General features: G+C 56.8%; 1 protein-coding gene across 11 annotated transcripts in view; it reads left to right on the top strand.

Moving 5' to 3' along the window:
- The window catches only part of HNRNPUL1 (heterogeneous nuclear ribonucleoprotein U like 1), a 36,831-nt gene that overhangs the window by 23,023 nt on the left and 986 nt on the right, over positions 1 to 12,822 (top strand). For all 11 annotated transcript variants that reach the window (XM_070062167.1, XM_070062175.1, XM_070062171.1 and 8 more), the window contains exons 9-14: positions 955 to 1,077; positions 1,162 to 1,290; positions 7,521 to 7,689; positions 8,251 to 8,532; positions 9,739 to 10,028; positions 12,258 to 12,449. In XM_070062167.1, coding sequence (XP_069918268.1) covers positions 955 to 1,077; positions 1,162 to 1,290; positions 7,521 to 7,689; positions 8,251 to 8,532; positions 9,739 to 10,028; positions 12,258 to 12,449 — 1,185 coding nt within the window. The remainder of the gene's footprint in view (positions 1 to 954; positions 1,078 to 1,161; positions 1,291 to 7,520; positions 7,690 to 8,250; positions 8,533 to 9,738; positions 10,029 to 12,257; positions 12,450 to 12,822) is intronic.

The following is a 12,822-nucleotide window of genomic DNA, read 5'->3' as shown; positions in this document are numbered from 1 at the left end:
GCTTCTTCTGGTTTCCTATGTGGCTGCAGGGGCTCAAGCACTTGGTCCATCCTCCACTGCTTTTCCAGGTGCATTAGCAGGGAGCTGGATTGGAAGTGGAGCAGCTTGGGTCTCAAACTGGTGCCCATATGGGTGCGAGCATCGCAGGCAGAAGCTCAACCTGCCATGCCACAACACCAGCCCTGATCTTTGTTATTAAATAGTGTTTGTTTTTTTTTTTTTTTTGTATGTGTGAGTTAAGTTTATTCTAGAAAATAGGAAAAAAAAATTTCCCCTCTCCACCACCACCTGCTCATCAGTTCACTTTGAAGAGTTTTGGTATTCTCTTTGGTATGCCGGGAGCCTGTTTCGGTGTACACATGTGACTGAGATCTTAGGGTATTAGGGTTGGAGCATTGTGACAGCCTGCCTTGCTCCCTCACTAGTGCTTGTGAGCTGTAGCCCACCACAGGAAAGCCCTGCTTTGCACATCATTTTTATTGACATCCTAAACTGCCTTCTCTTCTCCCTCCTTATGAGGCATTTAGTTTGCATCTAGAGTGTGCTGATTCTGAGTGTACTGATTAGGAGTGATCCTTGTTCGTGTGTGTACAGCTCGCTTCCTGTTTCTGACTGCAATAAGTTCGTACCACTTCTCATGCCCACTGTAGGGACCGGCCCTGGAGCACAGTCTTTCTGGGGCTTTTCCCTGTCGGAGTCCCTTTTCCTGCCTTGACCAAAATGTCAGTGCTGGTGATGACAGCTGTTGAGTTAGCACTCATCCCTCGCCAGGCCTTCGGCCAAGCATCTGACCAGCCTGACCCCTTTGAATCGCAGCTGCAGCACTGTGAGGCCGGTGCTGCTGCTGCTGCCTCCACTTTCCGGGGCAGCCATGAGATCAGAGTATTCTGTTGTCACCGCCAACAAAGGCAGTGCCAGTCCCCATGCAGCATCCCTTTGCATCTTGTGTTGTAGATTCTGATGATGGTGGGCCTACCTGCTGCTGGCAAGACCACTTGGGCCATCAAACATGCAGCCTCCAACCCTTCCAAGAAGTACAACATCCTGGGTACCAATGCCATCATGGATAAGATGCGGGTAAGGACAGCGCTCCGCACCTCCCACCTGCTCAGTGCTGCCCTGCAACTAGGACCACTCACTCCTCACCTCTCCCACCCTCAGGTGATGGGCCTGCGCCGACAGCGAAACTACGCTGGCCGCTGGGACGTCCTGATCCAGCAGGCCACCCAGTGCCTCAACCGCCTCATCCAGATCGCTGCCCGCAAGAAACGCAACTATATCCTAGACCAGGTGCTCACTGATGGCAGCATGTCCTGGGAGGGGGCGGGCCTCTTGGGTACCTAAAATTTCCCCTCCAGCCTTCTCCTTTCTCAGTGCTTTTCGGCTGTGGTGCTGGCCAGGGTTCAGCCATACACGAGGATGCAGTCTGGCCTCTGCCCAGCTCCCAGGCCCAGTCTGCCGGGTTTGGAGCTGCAACCAGGCCTGCTAGCTTTGGCTCAGCAGCAGCTCCAAAGGACATCATTAGGGGAGAGCCCTTTAATAGAATGGAAGAGGTGTGGATTTATGAACCTGGCAGGCTGCGGCTGAAATCCTGGCTGTGCTGTTTCCTCACTATGTACCCATGGCAGCCGACTTTACCCTATGGGTCTCAGTGTCCTGGTCTGTAAAGTGGAGGTCATAATGGCATGCAATACCCAGCAGGGCCTGGCACGCAGTAACTGGTGATTACGATTACTTCCTCTGCGAGTAGGCATTTCCCAGCTTCCTTCACCAAGTTTTTATGATTGACAGGTAAAAACCTAAGTCATGTATTTTTTCCTGACATTTCAGCTAACATCAAAGGATTTAAGAGCCTTTGAAATCGAACATGGAATACTTTGTTTTATATTGTATATGCACATGCACAGAGATACGTCTTTTTTAAAGAAACGAGACAGTTTTGAGTTAGAAAGATTGTCCATGGCTTTCAGCATTCTCAGAAGGATGAGTGACCCCAAAATGGTTAAGGATTCCTGTCTCAGAATAATGACTTCCACATGCTTGTTGCCTGTGCAACGTCACACTTGACATTTGTCCTGAAGCCATACTCAAGGAGCAGAGAGTGTTTCCTTATTTTCCATATTTGTGGATCTGTGAATAAGCCTTGGATTTATGATGCGTAAGAGTCTGTGAGTGGGCAAATACAGACTGCTGTTCACATCCTTGGTACAAGGGTGTGACACCCCATCCTGTGGCCTCACTGAAGTGTCTTCTGTGTGTATAGCCTGAGCTGCTGGGTCACAGGGTCTTGGTGAACAACCAGTGATGGTTGTTGGCTTGTCAGAGAGGAATCCCCAGGGACCAAGTTGCATTCACGGAATGTTGAGAATCCTGCACCACGTAACGAACACAGGCTAGCCCAAAAGCTTCTCGTGGTTATTCTGCCAGCTTGGCTGCACCAATAATGCATCACCCAACTTCCTCTCACTTGGAAGACTGGGTTTTTTTTTAAACCCTTGGCCTCACTTTGTCTCCTTGTGAGGGCATTTTAGAATTTTAATCTGACATGGCCCCAACTGGACCTCATGGTTCTGAAAGCAGAGCAGTGGTACTGTTCAGCAGTCTGAGCATCCTCTTTTGGATACCCCAGCAACTGTTCCCTGCCTGTATTTTTCTCAGTTTGCTGGTTAAATCAACTGTGAAATTCATTTCAGGTAGGTGGACCCGCGGAGGATGGTAACCAGGGCTAGATCATGTAGTGAAGGCCTGGCCAAGTTTTTCTCAGGAGGTCAGGCCCCAGTAGGCACACAACCGCACAGCTGAGCACTGTGTAGTCATTGCTGGCCTTATAGGCTGGTGCTGGCTTGTTGAGGGATAGGGTCCAGGGCTGTACCTGGTGTCCCTGTGCTCTGGGACTGCCAGCTTCCTGGTGGTGGACATGCAGGTCAGGTCAGGTGAGGTGTGAATCAACTCTGACAGCAGGGAGGAGGGTTCCGGGTAAGCCCAGACTGGAAGATGGACTCAGGGAGAAGCTCTAAGTTACCCAGATCTAAAGCAGTGGTTTGACCAGTTCTGAACTAACTCCAAAAGTAGGTTCCAGGAAACTCTGGGTATGTGTGAGAGTGTGTGTGTGTGTGTGTGTGTGTGTGTGTGAGAGAGAGAGTGTGTGTGTGTGTGTGTGTGTGTGTCTCACAGCAGCCCTCTGGCCGGATCCTGCCACTTCTCACCTCACGAGCTGTGGTGGCGAGGGACAAGCTGAGGACCTGTAGCTGTCCCCTGGGCTGGGTAGGACTTGCAGGGAGAGCAGTGCCACAGAAGTCCCTGCAGGTCCTGCATCTCGGCCAAGGACCACCTTTTCCCTTCTGTGGTTTTCCCTGCGTGGTCAGACCTCCTTGCATTTGGTGTTTCCAGGCCTCCTGTTACGTAGTTTGGCCTCAGAAATGGTCATCCTGAGAGGAGGAGAACTTGCCTGCAGCAGCCAGGCAGGACTGTGTGAGCCAAGATTCTGCGTTTGTCTGGCCAGGACCCCGGACCCATAGCCCCCGAAGTCTCACTGGGCACAGGCACTTGTGTGGCTTTGGGCTTCAGGTGCATTCTGTGATGACCCGAGCAGCTCTGCAAACCGTGTCTGCATTGCAACCACGGAGCATCACAGGAGGAGATGGGAAGAGGTGGCCAGAGGGGAAGCAGGCCTCACCAAGGAAGAACTTCTCCAGTCATACAGTCGATTTGCTGACTTCCCAGATGGCCACAGTGTCATGTATTTGGGCCTGGGAGGGAATTGGGGAAAGTTTGCTGGAGCTGGGCTACAGAGAGCTGATGCTTTGTCCAAGGGCAGTCTGGAGCTGGGGTCCTGTGTTTATTGCTAAGGAGGGGTGTGGCCAAATGCCTGGCCAGAAGGAGGAGAAGGCCACATGGTTTTGGGTGGCTCTTTGGGGTCTCCTGGGACAGGGAGGAAGCCTCTGGAATGAATTGGCCTGTTCCTAGGCTACCTGAGGGCCTTGACACTGGATACAGAGTTGCCCTCCCAGAGGCTTCTCAAAGGGCCACAGAGTCATGTTCCGCAAACCTCCCCTGGAGTCGGGCATTGTGGGCTAGGAGTGCCCTTTGTGAGAGCTCAGCAGTCAAAGCTAGGCCGGACAGTGGTCAGAGTCGGGGCTGGCTGTGCTGACATTGCTAACCTAGCCTCACCCTTGGAGCATGCAGTTCTGCATCCCTGTGAAACAGGCACTCAGGGCTACAGTGGCCCAAAGTAAAGGGTCTCTTGTCTGCAGATGTTGACAGAGGGGATGTTTCTTTTCTGTACCCCCACCGATCCCTGAGCCTTGAGCCTATTCCATTCCTGCCACTCCAGCCAGCTCTCTTCTTGTATGTGTGGTGCCCTCAACTGAGATTCACCTTGCTGAGCCCAAAAGACAAACGTTTCCCTCACCAGCCTTAAGTTTGCTCCTCTGGGATCCAGCCAGGTTTTTCCTGCTGCCAGCCTGATTGTTGAGCTATGACAAGTGAGAGTAGACAGGACAGACAGAGTGGGCCCTTGAGAGAACGTGGGATGCCAGCAGAAGTCATCACCTGGCCTGCTGTGTCCCCCTCAGTCCCTCAGACGCTCTCACACCAATGCTCCCCTTGCAGTTCCTCTGGGAACACCCCCCGTAGGCCTTGCTGGAGATGGGGGTGATCAGGGGCCCAGGGAACACACATCTTGCAGCAGGGTGGGACTGGGAGATGCGGGAGGCAGGCAGAAGGAACTCAGGCAGCTGGAAAAGCTGACCTCGCTGTTGTGTCTGCCTCCTAGCAACAGCCGCCAGCAGCCAGCAGCCCCAGTGACCACAGCGTGCCGGCTGGCCCGGCTGGCCCGAGGCTCTGACCTCACCGTGTTTGCTGTGGTAACAACCCCCAGCAGCTCACTCCCTGCCCTCCAGGAAAGCCAGTGATTGCATTGCTGCTGGTCTGGTCTCAGTGCTCCCCTTCCTCCCAACCCGAGGAGTAAGCAGAGGGAGGTGCTTTTTCAAAAAGCGTCGCCCCGAGGATTCTGGGTACCTTGGTTCTGAAGGTCTGCAGAGCTTCTCAAAGCCAGAGGCCAGCTGTTTATGAGTCCCGGCTGCGCTCCCCGCCCCCGTCCCTCTGGTTCCTTTTCCACGCCCTCGGGATTCAGAGCAGTCAGGGTAGTATTGCTTGGGAGAGGAGACTTCACTGTGCCTCTGTAATCTGACGTGCCTTCTCAAGCCACCTCTGGCCTGTGTGGGCCCCACCCACATGCTGCCCGCCCCCTCCTTCGTGAAAGTCAGGATAGTTCCTCTGAGGAACAGGGAGGAACAGTTTTGCCTGGAATGTGTGTCAGGGCCAGGGAATCTGGTTGATTTCAAGAACAACTGGACTCACAGTCCAGATCTCCCCGCAGCCGCCTTTGTGGTCCGTCTCTCTTCCTCAGACTGTTCCTTGGGAAGCCTCTCCTAGAACACTGTCCGTCCTGTTGACCACGTGTTCAAGCTGTGCCGCGTGGACTTCTCCTTTTCCTGCCCCCCCACCCCCATCACAGGAAAGTGACGTCCACATCTGTAGATCCTCCCCAGAGCCAGGAGGGGAGTGCTGTGATCCCTGTTTCCAGTGAAGGAGTCAGACAGACGAACCAGGGGACTCGTGGGCAGTCTCAGCTAGGCTCATAACGGGCAGCTTCCTCCCCAAGCCTGTGGCCTTCCTCCTGGGGAGAGCAGCACAGCCTGGGTTGCTGCGAGTCGACACCGCAGTGTCAGTATCCACACATCCCTCCAGTGACAGCTGTGTCAGTGGTAGCTCACGTTGTGGCGAGTTGGCTGCGGGCCAAGTGAGACGAGGACTTTCACTGAGAACGAACTCATTCCGTCTCCACAGCGACCCAAGGACACTCGCGCTCTTTTTCCCTTTTCAGGGCTTGAGACTCAGTAATGTGCAGCAAGTAGATTTTACAGAGGAGCAGGCTGAGGCTCTGCGTGGAAGTCGCTCACCCAGGGCCATGCAAGGGTGACAGGGCTGTCAGGGCAGAGCCACGGCCTGCAAAGCAGCCCCACTGCCACGCCTGCCTCCCGCCACGGGCCTCCTGCCCTGGGGGCTGGCGTGTCACCCTCCGCTCCCGCAGTTCCTTACACTGTGTCATTCGTAGTCATCCTCCCGCTCGGCCCTCACCAGCCCTGGGAGGGAGGCTCTTAAGCTTGGTCTTAGAGGTGAAGCAGCTGTAAGGATAGGCGGCAGGGCAAGAGGGCCATGCCGGGGCTTCACGCCCCCGGGGAGTCTTCAGACACGGCAGGCCCTCTGCAGACTTCTCTGCAGCTCCCCCTTGGTGCCTGTCCAGACCCTTGAGTTCTGAGTTAGGATAGGACGGAACCTGTATGGGCATTGTGGTCCCACCCCGAGATTCAGGCTCAGGGAGTCTTGAAGGCTTTGACCTTCACTTTCTTATTGTGTCCCGGTGACTCAAGTACACAGACTGAGACCACCAAGCCCTGGGCTGCAACAGATGCGGGCCCCAGGGCCACGTGGGAATTCAGTCATGTGAGAGGCACTCGGTGGAAGCTGCTGCTGTTAGCTGTCAGTCACAGGTGCTCTGGGGGGCGCTGTGCCAGCAGCGGCCCAGGCACAGCTGCCTGTGGTGGAGGGCAGGGGAGCAGAACGTGAGACCCAAGCCTGCATCTGGAAGAAGCATGGGCTGTTGCCCTGTCAGGCATGAGGCTGAGGCTGACTGTTCAGAGGAGAACTAGCGAGGGAGCAGAAGGCGGTTGTGCCGTTAGCCAGGGCTGCCGATTGCCCGCGTGCTGGCCATTTAAAGAGAACGCTGCAAGGAAACGCCTTGGGATGTGTTCCGGGAAAGAGCTTCCGAAGCACATGTGTCGTGGCGTTCTACTCACGTGGCAAACCAGTATTCTAGAGGTGTGCGTAAGAAATTCCCCACCAGTTGTAGGGCTGGCACTGGAGGGAGGGGGATCCTGACTAAACTTGAGGCTTTGTGTTGTGAGTTGTTTGCCATGAGCATGCGCTACTTGCAGCGTGGGGGAGACGTGGTCAAGCACTGTACCAGGAACATGTGGGATCCCAGCCTTAGAAGGCCGTCGCCCGAGCCTGTGTGCAGCTGCTGTCCCAAGTCAGATGTCTGGTCCAGCAGCTAAGACTCCCACATGTCCCAGAGGAGTGCCTGGGTGAATGCCCGGCTCTGGCTCCGGACTCCAGCTTCCTGCTCACCTGTGCCCTGGGAGACAGCAGTGGGGTTCCTGCCGCCCCATGGGAAACCCGGGTTCAGTCCCCAGCTCTCAACTCTGGCCAGGCCAAGTCGCAGCTATTGGCAGACGTTTGAGGACTCGAAGAAGTGAGATGGGATGGAAGCTCTCCCTCGGTGTCTCAAATAGAAAAGAAGTAATCGTGATTAAAATAGACCTTGAGAGCGAAGCAGCGGTTTCCTGCCTGGCGGAGCACTGGCGTCCTGCTCTCAGCCCTGGCCTACATCGCCGCCCTCAGAGGAACAAACAACTCTTACTGTGCCCTCTCTTGCCTCTTCTGTTACTTACCCCTAGACAAATGTTTATGGGTCAGCCCAGAGACGAAAAATGAGACCATTTGAAGGCTTCCAGCGCAAAGCCATTGTAATTTGTCCCACTGACGAGGACCTAAAAGACCGAACAATAAAGCGAACCGACGAGGAAGGGAAGGATGTCCCCGACCATGCGGTCTTAGAAATGAAAGGTAGGAAACGGGTGGTTCCCTGCGGGCCAGCCCCACGTGGGCCTTCAGGGAGAAGGCTCCTGGCTCGCTGCGCCCCTGCCCCGCTCCCTGATCGTCACTCCCTTTTGATCTTGCTCTTTGTTTGCTTCTGCTCTGTCCCTTCTCTGTCCACCACAGCTGTGAATGGAAAAGCTACACGTGTCTCTCCTGGCAAGGTTTTCAGCCGGGGGTGGGCTGGGCAGTGGGAGCGCACGCAGAGCGGCCGTGCGCTCACCTTGCCGCCAGCCCTGGGTGGCTGACTGGGCAAGCCTCAGTTTGCTCCTCTGTAAACATAGGCATGGGGATCCCACCGCCTGATGCGCTCCTTGGTTAGATGGAGACCAGCCGTCTCTTCAGGAAAGAGAGGGAAGGGTCTTGGTGAGCCCTGACACTGCCGGAGAGGCCGAGTGGCTGGGACCCCGTCTCACCTTCCTCATTCACTGCTCCAGTTCCTTCCACCTTCCCCTTCTGGCAGGCCTGCGTCCTCTGGGCGGAAGGAACTGACCTCTTCCCCCTGTTCCTTCCGGGCTGCTCCCCTCCTAGCCAACTTCACCTTGCCGGACGTCGGGGACTTCCTGGATGAGGTTCTGTTCATCGAGCTGCAGCGGGAGGAAGCCGACAAGCTGGTGAGGCAGTACAATGAGGAAGGCCGCAAGGCCGGGCCGCCCCCGGAGAAACGCTTTGACAACCGAGGTGGCGGCTTCCGGGGCCGAGGAGGTGGCGGCGGCTTCCAGCGCTATGACAACCGAGGTCCCCCTGGAGGCAGCCGCGGAGGCTTCCAGAACCGAGGTGGAGGCAGCGGTGGAGGGGGCAGCTACCGAGGAGGTGAGCCGTCGCGCTTACAGCTCCCCGCGCTGTGTTCCTGGGTCAGGGTCGGACCTTGACTGCAGTGGGCTGGCTGTCGTGAGGACCAGAGGGAGGCAGCCCCTGGGACGCCAAGGAGATCAGCATCCCACTCCCTGTCAGTGCTCCTCACTCGTGAATCTCCCCATCTTCTATGGCAGTTAGAGAGGCAGAGGAGATCTTCACCCACTGGGTCACTCCCCAAATGGCCGCAGTAGCTGGGGCTGGGCCAGGCCAAAGCCAGGAGCTTTATCCAGGCCTCCAGCATGGGTGCAGGGTCCCAAGGATTTGGACCATCTTTCCCTGCCTTCCCAGGCACGTCATCAGAGAGCAGCCAAGACTCAAGCCTGTGCTGGGAAGCTGGTGTCTCAGGTGGTGCTGAGCCCCTTAAGCCACACCAGTGCCCGGGAGCTTCTTGAGGGGCCAGGCCAGGTGCACTGCCGACCCCAGATCCCACCTGCACCTGGTGCAAGGCAGATGCTAGGACTCTTTGGATTGGGTTTTAAAGTGGTGGGGAGAGAGATTCAGTGAGACTAATTTTCTCAGTTCTTAGTACTGCAGTCTCTGAAGTAGTCTGTGAGTTTAACAGACATGGCCTGAGCCCTGTTCCAGGTGAGTTTTGTGCGGATAGTTCTGGGGGTGATACAGCCATGACCTAAAGAGTTCTGTGGGAAACCCAGGGATGCTATGACCTTGGTGACCCCCAAGTCCCGCCTGCAGGGGAGGCCGCAGGCTCAGCAAAGGCCTCTTGAGGTGCTGCTGTCTGAGCTGAGGTTCACAGGCCCGGTGGAAGTTGGCCAAGGGAAGGGAGTGGCTTCCAGGCCCCAGGAACAGCTGCACAGACTCAGGACAGGCCGGCCCCTTGGGCCAGGCATAAAGAGGCCCAGATCTGCCCATTCATGGCTGTGCTTCCTGCCTGAGCGTCTCTCTTGTTGGTTCATGCCGGGGCGTAGTAGAAGCCAAGACAGCCTTGGTCCCTGCCTCACTGGCCCACAGCCAGTGGGCGAGCCGAGCCTGCCCGCAGACAGTGACAGCCTCATGCTGTCTGACGTGTGACGGGGAGTGTCCAGGGGCCTGGGGAAACTCGGGGGTACGCTTCGTGCCTGGCCGTGCTTGGGGCCACAGCAGTTGCCAGCCCCTGTGGCTTACAGTTGAGAGTGATGGGGCCTCTCTGTTTCTTCAATGCAGGTTTCAACCGCAGTGGAGGTGGTGGCTACAACCAGAACCGCTGGGGTAACAACAGCCGGGATAACAACAACTCCAACAACCGAGGCAGCTACAACCGGGCCCCCCAGCAACAGCCGCCACCTCAGCAGCCGCCGCCGCCACAGCCGCCCCCACAGCAGCCGCCGCCGCCGCCCAGCTACAGCCCTGCTCGGAACCCCCCGGGGGCCAGCAGCTACAGTAAGAACAGCAGCATCCCTGGCGCCAGCGCCAGCACCAGCACCCCCACCGTCAGCAGCTACAGCCCTCCACAGGTGAGAGGCTGAGCCCGGGGTCACTGCCTGTGCACACGTGTGCTCTTGAACCCAAGCAGGTGAGAGGAGGGTGTTGTGAAGGAGCCGCCCACGCGTGTTCCAGTCACAGGTCTCTTCCTGCCTCCAGTCCACCCTTTCTCAGGGCCATGCACTGGTCTGGGATGGACCCTGGGCATTCTCAGATCCCCTCTACACCCTTCCCAGAACCTACCGCTACCCTCAGGGAGACACGGTGTGAGCACTGGCCCCTCTGGCAGGTGGATCTCTCTTGGCTGTGTCAGTGGCCTCACTGGGCCCCAGGAAAGCACTGGCGTGGAGTTGGCTTTCACCCAGCTGGAAAGGGCTGACCCGTTTGTAGCCAGGCTGTGAAGACCAGGGCCCTGGGCGTGGTGAGTGTCCGCTGTCCTGAGCCTCACGCCCAGGCAGCTCTGGGCCCAGGTCCAGCTGCGGGCTGCCGGTGCTCTGGCTGCAGGACGCACAGGACGCTGCTCCCCAGGCTGCCTGTGTGTCACTGCTCAGCCGTTTCCTGAGCGCCTTCCGCGCCAGGCCTGGGAGCAGCTGCCGGGAGACGGATGGATGGACCCCAGTCCCCGTGGAGCCAGTGTTTCCTACGACAGGAGCGGAGTAGATTCCACCTCAGCCCCCAGGCCCACGACATCCGGTTTGTGACCTTGGACAGAAGCTCTCTGGGCCTCATTTTCCCCACAAAGGCTCACGGTACTGTGAGGGGTTGTAGACTTTTGTCGTTTATTTGAAAAGCAGAGGAGGAGTCGGGGACAGAGCTCCCATCTGCTACTTCCTTCCCCAGATGCCCTCAGCAGCCAGGAGCAGTCAGCCCACTGCCAGGAGCAGGGGCTCAGCCCAGGTTTCCCTGTGGGCGGCAGGGCCTAACCACCAAGCCATCACCTGCGGCTCCCTCTATCAGGAGGAAGCTGGAATCAGGCACGACTGGAGCACGAACCCAGAAGTCCAGGCATTCCATTAATGGGATATGGGCACCCCAAGCAATTTCTTTCTTTCTTTCTTTTTTTTTTTTTTTTTTTTGAAAGCTTTTTTTTTTTAAAAATTATTTATTTATTTGAAAGTCAGAATTACACAGAGAGAGAAGGAGAGGCAGAGACAGAGAGAGGTCTTCCATCCGTTGGTTCACTCCCTAGTTGGCTGCAACGGCCAGAGCTGCACTGATCCGAAGCCAGGAGCCAGGAGTTTCTTTCAGGTCTCTCACACAAATGCAGGGGCCCAAGGACTTGGGCATCTTCCACTGCCTTCCCAGGCCATAGCAGAGAGCTGGACTGGAAGTAAAGCAGCCGGGACTTGAACCGTTGCGCATATAGGATGCCAGCACTGCAGGCGGCAGCTCTACCCACTAAGCCACAGCGCCGGCCCCCAAGCAGCTTCTATGCCAAATGGCACCATAGCTTATGAATTAAAGCTTTGGGACTAAACAAACTAGGCTGGAGCTCTTTTTTATTTTTTTTAAAGATTTATTTATTTGAAAGAGTTACACAGAGAAGGAAAAGCAGAGAGAAAGAGAGAGGGGCCTTCCATCAGCTGGTTCACTCCACAAATGGCCACAGTGACTGGAGCTGGGCTATTCCAAAGCCAGAAGCCAGGAGCTTCTTCCAGGTCTCCCACGCAGGTGCAGGGGCCCAAGCACTTGGGCCATCTTCTGCTCTCCCAGGCCATCAGAAGTGGAGCTGCTGAGACTCGAACCAGCGCCCATATGGGATGCTGGATTTGGCTTTACCAGCTACGCCACAGTGCTGGCCCCTGGGCTGGAGTTCTTTTTAGCTGTGTGACCTTGACCCAGTGGTTTCACGTTCTTGAGCCTCAGCATCCTATTATAATGGAATTGGTGGACTCTCCCTCAGAGTCTGTACAGCAATGACATGGTTAACGACACAGCCTGTGCCAGGCAGCACCGTTCTCAGCAGAGCTTGCCGTAACTGAGGCTGGCACACAGGAGCTGACTGGGTCCACGGGCAGCCTGAAGGAGCTGGGTGCAGCTCTCACTACAGAAAAGAAACCTGGGACTCGGGTACCATGTGCTTTGTTCGCCCAGGGTCTTCACGGCCAGAGCAGGGGCCTGGGACGAGCCCTTCGTCCTGTCCTGCAACATCGCAGAGCTCACCCACCTCCTCCTCAGCCCTCAGACAACCTCCCCAGGGCAGGGCCCTTCTTATCACCTGTGAGCTGCTTCACAGAGCTTCGGCACTCTCTCTCTTCCAGCCGAGTTACAGCCAGCCACCCTACAACCAGGGAGGTTACAGCCAGGGCTACACAGCACCACCGCCTCCACCTCCGCCACCGCCTGCCTACAACTATGGGAGCTACGGTGGCTACAGCCCGGCCCCCTATACCCCACCGCCACCCCCAACTGCACAAACCTACCCTCAGCCCAGCTATAACCAGTATCAGCAGGTAGGTGCCAAATGGGGGCCGGGTGGGTGGAGACGCTCCAGGGGCTCCCCTTGGGTGGGATTCCCAAACCTGGGCCTCTGCTTTCCCCTAAAATGGTGGGCAGCCTGCTGGCCTCAGGCTGGTACAGCCAAATAACTGACGTCATAGGCCCTCCACAGTGCAGCACGGACCAGGGAGGGGCTGCCTGAGGCCTCCGGATCCTGCTTCAGCTCCGGTTAGGGCCCTGTTCCAGGCTGCCCTGGCTGTGGTAACTGGCCGATGGCAGCCATGCTGAGAGGGCACTGGGGTGACAGCCAGAGCCTGGGCCCCATCCCTGATTGCCCACCACCTGGCATCGGGTTGGTCACTTGCCCTTCCAATGTGTCTTGTCACC

Source organism: Oryctolagus cuniculus, chromosome 18 (assembly GCF_964237555.1).
Source record: "Oryctolagus cuniculus chromosome 18, mOryCun1.1, whole genome shotgun sequence".
Classification (NCBI taxonomy): domain Eukaryota; kingdom Metazoa; phylum Chordata; class Mammalia; order Lagomorpha; family Leporidae; genus Oryctolagus; species Oryctolagus cuniculus.
This window is presented reverse-complemented; position numbering and strand designations above follow the sequence as displayed.